Source organism: Cervus canadensis, chromosome 3 (assembly GCF_019320065.1).
Source record: "Cervus canadensis isolate Bull #8, Minnesota chromosome 3, ASM1932006v1, whole genome shotgun sequence".
In the NCBI taxonomy this organism is placed as follows: domain Eukaryota; kingdom Metazoa; phylum Chordata; class Mammalia; order Artiodactyla; family Cervidae; genus Cervus; species Cervus canadensis.
In genome coordinates, this window is record NC_057388.1 from 65,067,557 (window position 1) to 65,077,478 (window position 9,922).

A 9,922-nucleotide genomic window follows, 5' to 3' on the forward strand; every position below is an offset into this window, starting at 1 on the left:
GATTTCTCTTGGGTGGACCCTCAAGTTCTTTCTAGATTGTAATCAGAACAATTCAAGTTCAAACACACTGACCTCTTACCCTCAGACATAGGAAGGATTCCTTTTGTTAAGTAATTTTGTTCAACCTTGAAATGTATCTTCAAAATCCTATGTTGGGAGTGGAATGATGTGATGTCAGGGATTTACTTTAAAATACTCCAGGAAAAAGAAAAGAGTGGAAGTGGACAATGAAACATGAAAGACAAAATGATAACAGGGGGTGAAACTAAGAGTTGGGTATATAGGGGTTCATTGTACTTTTCTGTGTGTTTGGAAAATTCCATAATAAAAAGGTTTTTTTTTTTTTTTAATGTGTTAGGCAAAGGTGGAAAAATTATCCCTGCCAGGGGGCTCAAATAAAAACGTAGTCCATCGGGTAGCACCTGGAGTTACCCTTTTAATCTTCGTTTTTCAAGAATGGTAAACGACCTTGCTCCCTTTTTCATTTCTCCGGAATCAGCCGGCCATCCCCACGCTTTCTTTCCGGCAATCTCCCTTTCTCAACCCATAAACTGAGCATCCAAACCCGAGGTTGGGGGCTGATTAATGGAGCTTCCGTACTCAGCGCCTCTGAACAGAGTGTAAATACCCATAAAAACTAATATCAAAAGTTTTTATTGAGCTGCTTCGTTTCCCTGAGTGTTGGGCCAAGCGGGGCCAGAGCAGCCGGACAAAGGAGCGGCGGCTGAGCCACAAGAAATGTCTGCGTTTTTGGTCGGCTTGGCGCGGCCCCCAGAGCCAGCCGGAGTTTCTGGGGAGAACAGCCAAATCAGGTAAATGCCAACTGGGGGCTTGCCTTCCCCCGGGGACAGGTGTATTTGCAAGACGGCGGCAGGTGAAGGAATGGTGAGTGGATGGAAAAATCAGCAAGGGTAGGGAGACGCCAGCCACCCCGAAATATGTCACCAGACTGGTCCGACAGGGTGAACTATTCTTCCTCACAGGACTTGGTAGGATGCCTGTGTTTCACCCACAGGACATGGCATGTCCATGTTCATTGATGCGTGAATCTGAGTGCCTTATTAGGCAAACGCATCTTATGATTACCGCATATAACTTGCCTGTAAAAGTCTGATCACACCTCTCTGTTCTGAGTTCCCCTTTCTCGTGGCCGCGCTAGTGAGTTTCATGCCTTAGTTGCTCGATGCGTTAAGAATTTGCATCCCGGGACAGGGACCTGGGAGTCTTTGGAGAGGAACGGACTCCCGCGGGCCCAGGCCGCGGGGCCGCTGGTCGTCTGCACCGGTTTCTCTGCGAGAAAGCTGGGGGCTCCGCGGGGCCACGTTTACTGTCCAAGCCCCTGTTTCCTTCAAACTTTCGAATGTCTTCAGTGTATTTGTTGACATAATGAATCCACAGCCCCCCCCCCATCCCCCAGCAAGAGCCGATTTCCTGTTTTGTTGTGGGGCCTGAGTGAGCATCGAGCGAGGAAGGGGGTGGGGGCCGGCGGGTGGGACTTCTCCTGGGCTGTGGCAGGGCCGAACGGACAGCGTCGGGACAGAGATCTCGCGCCCCTTTCACGCCCGCCGCAACCTCCCGGGATTCCTCGGCCGTTCTGCGCTCCCCCAGCGGCCCGGCGGGGTGACGGCGAGCTCACTCCCCGGGTGCCGTGGGTCCCGGAGTCCGCCAGCCAGCTGAGGACAGCGCGAAGGCGCTTCCTCCCTGCGCGGAGCGCTTCTCCGGGTTCCCTCTGCGTCTAGCGCAGGCTTCGGTCCTTTAAGCAGAGACTGAGTTTCCAGGTTCAGTCAAGAGCCGGGCAGCGGCGGCAGCGTCGCGGGCGGGCAGGCAGCACTCAGCCTCATCGTCACCCAGGCCACCGCCACTGGCGGAGTCACCCACGCCTCCCTGAGCCCGAAGGCGGCGGGTCTCAGAGGCGGGAACTCGACCTTCACTCCCAAGTTTGCACCAAACTTGTGGAGTCTGGGCGCCGCTGGCTGGCTGGCGCTGTGCAGAGGGTCCTCAAGGGAGCCTGGGAGACTTGGGACTAATTGTTCTAAAACGGAGATGGCGCTCCCCTCCCTGCTCAGGGGCTTTCTGTGAGAACCAGAAAAGGGCAGTGCGGGAAGTGGGGTCCTTCCTGACGCTCTGGGCACTGGTGGCCTTGAAGGTCTGGTAGCGGGAAGAACCCACCAGGCAGAGCTGCTGCCTCCAAAACCTTACTCTCCTCAGAATTCACAGGATGAGGGCATCTTTCAAGACAAAGTAGGGGTCTTTGTGGATCTTCCTAGACCTTGCACACCCTCCCATTTTCACCATGTTAGCGTTTGGTCGCCCGGATGCCAAGTGACTTCCCACAGTCCGACACTGTTCCTGTCACCCTGGGCCTTGTGCTGCCTTAGTCATGTGTCAAATACAAAACACAAAACAAAACGCACAAACAAAAACCCTAAAGCTTGAGCAAGGGACTCAGGACTGCCCCTTTCTCTGCCTACTGGCCAGCATTGGCCCAAATTTCTTGAAAACCTACTCTTTCTCCTTAAGGAAGAGTTCAGATTCCACAAAACCCACCATGAACAAAGCTGTCCCTCACCTGCATCTTTCCCAAAAAGTCCAGTTGAGTACAGTTTTGGAAGTGCTGTCCTGTTCAAGTGTTTTTCCTTTTCTCTCTTTCTCTCTTAGCTAGCCTCAGCTCCTCAGCCCTTTCCCCTTCTCCAGGTCTTTACTCCTTTGTCATTATCTCTGAGCCCCTATCCCTTGTGCATTGGGAGGGAGAGGGTTAAGATGTTCTGCAAATGCAGCTTGTAAAGCTGCTTGGATACATTAGAAACACATGAATATCCTGAAATACAAAGTGTCTTTAAAACCAACCCAGGAATGTTTATCCTAATGCTGGATAGATGCAGAGAAATAGTGCCAGAGAGCAGTGCTGACAGCCTCCTCCGAGTTAAAGTGAGAGCAGGTAAATTTCATTTGCTAGTGAAAATCAAACTCGATTAAAACATGGATTTCCCTTTGTCCTCTTCTCTTCCAACCCTGGGAACCCAGGGCTTCATGGCCCAGGCTGGCAGTGAGTACCGCCCCCCCATCACACTCCCCCCAAATAACACCCAGCCAAGGTATTTTTCTTCAGCTCCAGAGCAACCAAAACCCCTCAGGGCACCCCAGCCTGCCCTAGGAGGTCTGAAGCCATGTCTGCCAAGGGGCTGGTAAGAAAAAGGATCTGGCAACTTCTGGAACAAAAGCTGCTGGTCTCTGATCTTGCCCTTGCTGCCCACTGAGGGCCCCTCTAAAGGAAACCAGGGAGCACTGGGCAAAACCCACCTCCGCTCTGCCACCCTCTTGTTCAATGGGCCGTGAATCTGCTGTCTACAGAACCCAGTGGGTGCCATGGCTTCCCAGCCTAGCCTACAAAGGGTCTGAGGATAAAACTGTCATTGCCAGGATTCAAATTGAGGCATCTCCCCGCAATCCCACAGGAATTCCTGAGCCTGGTAGACCCCCCCCCCCAAAAAAAAAGCAGAGGGACAGTTCAGAGGGTCTGGCCCAAGAGCTGGGCAGGCAAGGGAGTCTTGACCTTGCCGTTGGAAAGAGTCTGTGCTTGCTTCCCAGAAGGCTCTCCAGTTCTTCACTGCCCTCCGACCTTTCTTTTTCCAGCAAGCGGGTTTGGTAGCTGCCTGGAGGACTAGGAGACTAAGAAACAATATGGGGAACTTATAATGCATCTCTTAGGTCCCTCAGCAATGGACAAGAAGATGGAGAGAAAGAAGAGAAATTCTCAAAGTAAGGAGAAATTCTGGAAAACCAAAATTATTCACAGAGTTCATCCAAATTCTGTAAACCATCCCCACTGGTGGCTATAACTCAATATCTAATGGGACCTGCAGACTTTCAAAAAACAGTGAAGGCATTCCAGGACATCACTAAGTTACCTGGTAGAAAAATCACTTCATGTAGATTGAGATCTAAGACAAGAAGGAAAGAAGCAGGCTGCCTCCCCCTAAGTAATCACATTTCAAGAGTTTTCAAAAGTTGATACAGATATTTAGAATAAGAAAACATCCCCATAACCTGATCACTAAAGATCCACCTCAAAGCGCAATAAATAATTCAGGCCTTCCTGAAGCCCTTCCTTAGTGGGGGTCACCAAGCTTAGGTAGCAAAACCTAATTCAAGATGCAACCCAAAGTCTTCCCCTCAGACAAACCTGCTTGGGGCTCCTCAGCAGACAAAATGAAATCTTGTCTCACCATTTTTGGTGAGGAGGGACCCAGTTGGCTTTGGCAGTCTGTGGAGCTGGGGTCCTTCCTCTGCATTCAGGGCTTGGTCTCCGGCGAAGTGGGGAGAGGGAAGAATGTGGAGCTGGCCTTGGCCGCGGTGTGCACCCAGCAGGCAGCTGCTCCATGCCATGGCCAGAGGTGAGCTGGCACAGACGCCGGCTGGTGGGGGCTCTCGGAGCAGTGTTTTCGTTTTTCCCGGACTGGCTAGAAAACAGAAGAGGCACGAAGCTCAGGCCAAGAGCAGGGCGGAGGCAGAGAAGAAGAGTCTGTAAACACTGCCCCCAAAACTCCGAGAAGGCAGTTAAAAAAAAAAAAAGCTGGGTAACCAAACAGAGCCAGAAACAGGAGGAATTCTGAAGGAAAAAGGAATCAGGAGTGAGGGGAGGTGGGCGGTATTCCTTTAGAAACTGCCGGAGTCTCCAGGCTTGCAGGGCAGTTCTCACTATGGCTAGACTGCAACTTTCAACTTGACCTTGGCCTCCAGCCATGTCTGACCTGTATGTAAAACAGCCCTCAAGTCCTTGGGAACTGGGGCCTCAAACCCTGTCTCTTTGTCATCATGAGTTTTACAATGCCACTTGGAGGAAGGAAGGGGGGTGAACGGCCGGAAAGTAACACAAAAATCAAGTCCCTACAGGGGCTGGTTCTTTAGGCTGCAAATGGCCAAGTCAGGGAGGAGGTAAACTGGGGGCAAATCAATATTTACCCGGAGCTACTAAAAAGGCAGGAGGGAAAGGGCACACTGGGTATGTGTATGGGGGGGGGGTCATAGAAGGTTTTATTGGGCAACACTTACATTGGTCTGGACAAACCCGGGATCAGGGTGGATAAAAGCCGGAGCTCAGCCTCCTTGGTTCGGACACTTCAGGAAGACCAGAAACGTTAGAGAGCAGACTGGGGTGGGGATGTTCACAGTGACTTGAGCTTAGGGCTGAGTCTGCAGCTGAGACAGGAGGCAGGTCCAAGCCTGGCTGCTCACCAGTCTGCCTGGGATGGGAGTCCAGCACTCTTCCCAACCCTGATGTCCCGATGGAATGCACCCACTTTCACTTTGAACGCAAGTCCCCTTTCTGGACATCTGAGCAACTCACAACATCCACAATCGGAGATGGAAGTATATGATCCCAAAGGCACAGGACCCCAGAATCCCTCACCAAAATGTGGTGGCCGCTTGGGTCTTCCAGCATCAACACCCTGAGAGCACATTTCCCAGGCACAGAGGGCAAAAGGCTTCTTGAGCTGGTTCATGGACAGAGGACAGGCATCTTCTCTGCCAGCGGGAAACAGTGCTCTTCCCCAGTCCTACCTGGGGAAGATGGGGAGGAAGATGTGAAATGGCCCCAAAGAGTCTCTTTCTCTTGTCCCAAAAGAGTGTGATAGAGTGCCCAGGTGCCTGGAGAGCTCCAGCCCAGGCTCTGTGAAGCCTCCTTAAACCCCAAAAGAGAGTCCCAACTCAGCACCCAGCTGGGGCCTGTTCCTCTTAAACTCCTTCCAAGACAGGCCAGACGGGTTGGAGACAAGGGAGCCCTGAAAAACGATGTCCAGAAATCGCTCTCTCCATCCCAAAGCTTCTGGAGGAAGAAGAGTTGCTACTGGGACAGAGTGAGGCACAAAGTCTGTATATAAACGTGTGAATGTGACACCAGAGTACACTTGGTTGTGTATGCGCCTGTGTCCGTGTGTGACTGTAATGGGTCGTCCTGAGCCTATGGGCCTAAAGGCGAGTCTAGGAGATTGCCCACCAACACTGTGGACAGAGAAGGGGAGAAAGCTTCTACATGCCGTACAAGCTTTCCAGAGGAATGTCCTGGGACTCATGAGCCAGGCGCATCCGCAAACGCCCCGCCACGGATCCCCCGGAAAAACAGCCAGATCGCGACGCTGTCGAAGCCGACAGCCGAAAGCGCAAGTGTCGGTGCAGACGTCTCGCTGCAGAAAGGGGCGCGGATACCTGTAAAGAAAACGGCGCCAGAGGCCCCAGGAAACACCCAGCCTGGTCTGCGCCGCGCTACTTTACCGTACCCAGATGCCCGCAGATTTACCTGACCTGTCCCCACCGCCTCAGGTCTTCACCCAACATCTCGCCCCGTCCCCTCCCCGCCTTACGCCGCTCCGAGCCCCACTGGGAGAAGGGAAGGGAAAGCGAGCTGCGAGGAGGTCGCCGTTGCCTCCCCTCCCCGCCCGCCTGTCCTCCGCCCCCACCCTCCCGCAACCCCCGCCTCTCCCCTGGGTGAATGGTGCGCGGCCGCGCGGCGGGCGCTGGCGCTGGGGACGGCGCGGGCGGCGGTGGGGACGGCGAGTGTACAGGGCAGAGCCGGGCTTGGAGCCGCCCGCTTTGCATACGCCGTGGGCGGAGCGGGAGGAAGGGGGGGCCGGGCCAATGGGCGGCCGCCTGGCGCGACCCCGCGGGGCGCGATCCGCCCCCCTCGCTCGGGCCCCGGCCCCGCGCCGCGCGCTCTTCACTTCTTGGGGGCTTTTTAAAACAGCGCCACTGGGGTCTTCTCCATGCGGCTCGTGCTATGACAGCCTCCGTGCTCCTCCACCCCCGCTGGATCGAGCCCACCGTCATGTTTCTCTACGACAACGGCGGCGGCCTGGTGGCCGACGAGCTCAACAAGAACATGGAAGGGGCGGCGGCGGCGGCGGCGGCGGCGGCAGCGGCGGCGGCGGCTGGGGCCGGGGGCGGGGGCTTCCCCCACCCGGCGGCTGCGGCCGCAGGGGGCAACTTCTCGGTTGCGGCGGCGGCCGCGGCGGCGGCGGCGGCCGCAGCCAACCAGTGCCGCAACCTGATGGCTCACCCGGCGCCCCTGGCGCCCGGCGCGGCGGCCGCCTACAGCAGCGCGCCCGGGGAGGCGCCCCCGTCGGCCGCCGCCGCCGCTGCCGCCGCCGCCGCCGCTGCAGCGGCGGCGGCGGCGGCGTCGTCCTCGGGAGGACCGGGCCCCGCGGGCCCAGCAGGCGCCGAGGCCGCCAAGCAGTGCAGTCCCTGCTCGGCGGCGGCGCAGAGCTCGTCGGGGCCCGCAGCGCTGCCCTACGGCTATTTCGGCAGCGGCTACTATCCTTGCGCGCGCATGGGCCCGCACCCCAACGCCATCAAGTCGTGCGCGCAGCCCGCCTCGGCCGCCGCCGCCGCTGCCTTCGCGGACAAGTACATGGACACCGCCGGCCCCGCGGCCGAGGAGTTCAGCTCCCGCGCTAAGGAGTTCGCCTTCTACCACCAGGGCTACGCACCCGGGCCTTACCACCACCACCAGCCCGTGCCTGGCTACCTGGATATGCCGGTGGTGCCGGGCCTCGGGGGCCCCGGCGAGTCGCGCCACGAGCCCCTGGGTCTTCCCATGGAAAGCTACCAGCCCTGGGCGCTGCCCAACGGCTGGAACGGCCAAATGTACTGCCCCAAAGAGCAGGCGCAGCCTCCCCACCTCTGGAAGTCCACTCTGCCCGGTAAATGGCGCCCCCTTCTCAGCCCCGGTCCTCCGGTTCCGCCCCAGCTTCTCCTCCGCTCGCTCCTGGGTCACCCTCGTGCCCTTCTCCTCTCTCCCTGGCCTGTCCTAGTGGTGCTGCACCCTCGGAGCCCGACCCTGGCAGGCTGGCGCTGCCCTCGCTGCCCTGGATTGGGCTGGTCCTGGCTCTTCCTGGGTGAGGGATGGCTGGGAAGAAGCTCGTGGGGACCCTCGCTGGCTTCCTTCTCCCTCTGCGCTCCGCCCTCGCCAGCCCCTGACATGGACTTTAGGATGGGAAATTGACCTAGAAATGGTTTATCAAATTGCCCGTCTTCATTCTCTCAAAAATGCCTTCAGTGTAGAAGCATCAAGTGTTGGGGCTTTGGCGATATAGAAAGGAATCAGGCATGGAAGTGTTGTCCCCTGAGCCTGGAGGCTAAGATTTGAGCCGCTGGGCCAGAAGATCAAGCGAAGCCCGGCCTCTGTGAGGGCAGAGTGGCCCAGGCTGGGGTAGTCATTGGATCTCGGCGATTTCATTTCAGTGCAGAATTCCCCCACCCTCCCCACTGACCCTCCAGGTTTTGGCAGAAGGGCTGGATTGTACAGCGGGTGGCAAAGGGCAGCCGGGCACTGCAAGGCGGTGGCTCAGAGAGAGCTGTCGTCTGTGTCTTGGCCTGGATCTGATCCCTCTATAACTTGCCTTCTTCCCTATCTTCCAGACGTGGTCTCGCATCCCTCAGACGCCAGCTCCTACAGGCGGGGGAGAAAGAAGCGCGTCCCTTACACCAAGGTGCAATTAAAAGAACTCGAACGGGAATACGCTACAAACAAATTCATTACCAAGGACAAACGGAGGCGGATATCAGCCACGACGAATCTCTCGGAGCGACAGGTTACAATCTGGTTCCAGAACAGGAGGGTCAAAGAGAAAAAAGTTATCAACAAACTCAAGACCACTAGTTAATGGATTAAAAGTGGAGCTAGAGGGCAACTTGAAGAAATGCTTCAGAACTCGTTGCTTTTCCCAGATAATGGTTATAATGCTAATAATAATTGAAGAATGGGAAAGAGAAAGAGAGAGACACTGGCATTTTGCTTTTCTAAGGGGGAATCTCTTTCTCCTGTGGAATCTACAACTCTTTTTAAAACTTTAAGAAATGGTAAAGACTGCCAGTTCTCCCGCCAACTCCGACAGACCATTAAATGACAAACTCTAGAGTCAAACATCAGCCCCCCAAATACGCAATTTCAGATAAGTTTACCCTTTTACTGAAATCTTGTAAGTATTTATGTGACCGTTATATTTTAGGACACTATGTTATATGATAATGATCAATGATTGGAAAGTTGGTTACAAATGCAAGAGGCTTTTGTAAACATCTGCTTGTCTTCTGGGTCACCATTACCATCCCCTTTGCATGTTAAGTGACTGCTCAGGTAAATCTTAGTGAAATTCCTACCATTGTTGTATATTCTGCAAAACACGTCATGTATAGATTTAGAAAGGAAAGGAGAAGAAGGTACTGAAATAATGATCTTGGACTATTTACTATGAAGGGGCAAAGGGAGAGAAAGCTCTTCCGAGGATCGTTTGTCTTGGGAGTAAGTACAACCATCGGAGTGAGCCTTTGAGGCCATAGGAGAACCCCGGCTTGGAAATGTCCTTCTGATAATAATTTTTAATTGCTTATGACAAGTTTTTTTTGTGGCATTTGGACAATATTTTCTGCCCCAATTTAATCTACTTCTCAAAGGATTTGATACATTTAAAAATATTTAAAGCATCAGATAATTCACAGAATTCACTTTATGTCAGATCTTCTGAGAGGTCCCACCCTAACATGGTGGCTTTTGGTTTGAATACAATTAATTTTTCACATAAGTTGGTATTTCCCAATATTTACTAAACATTGGCTAGAAAAATAATTTTCTTTTTTTATTTTTAGAAAACTCAAAACGGAAATCCATTCCCCTAAAACATTTAGATGTTTACATTCTATATTTTTGATCTGTTAAGGGATTAGTATTTTTTCCTTGTTTATTGTGTTATGAGACTGCGTTAGAAAGTTTAGGGGGTTCATCTTCACAGCACGCCTTTAATCAAGCAGTTATTTCAACCAGCACATTCATTTTGTTCATATTCACTATAAAATGCTATCTTGTAAATAAAGACATTCAGCACACTGTGAAAATGTATCTGTGCACCTGCTTTTCAAATATTTCTAC

General features: G+C 53.7%; 1 protein-coding gene across 1 annotated transcript; it reads left to right on the forward strand.

The window, feature by feature from the left end:
- Positions 1-6,752: 6,752 nt before the first annotated feature.
- On the forward strand, positions 6,753-9,922 carry HOXA13 (homeobox A13). Its single transcript, XM_043462320.1, has 2 exons — positions 6,753-7,697; positions 8,416-9,922. The coding sequence occupies exons 1-2, from the start codon at positions 6,776-6,778 to the stop codon at positions 8,658-8,660; spliced, it is 1,167 nt and encodes a 388-aa protein (XP_043318255.1). The 5' UTR covers positions 6,753-6,775; the 3' UTR covers positions 8,661-9,922.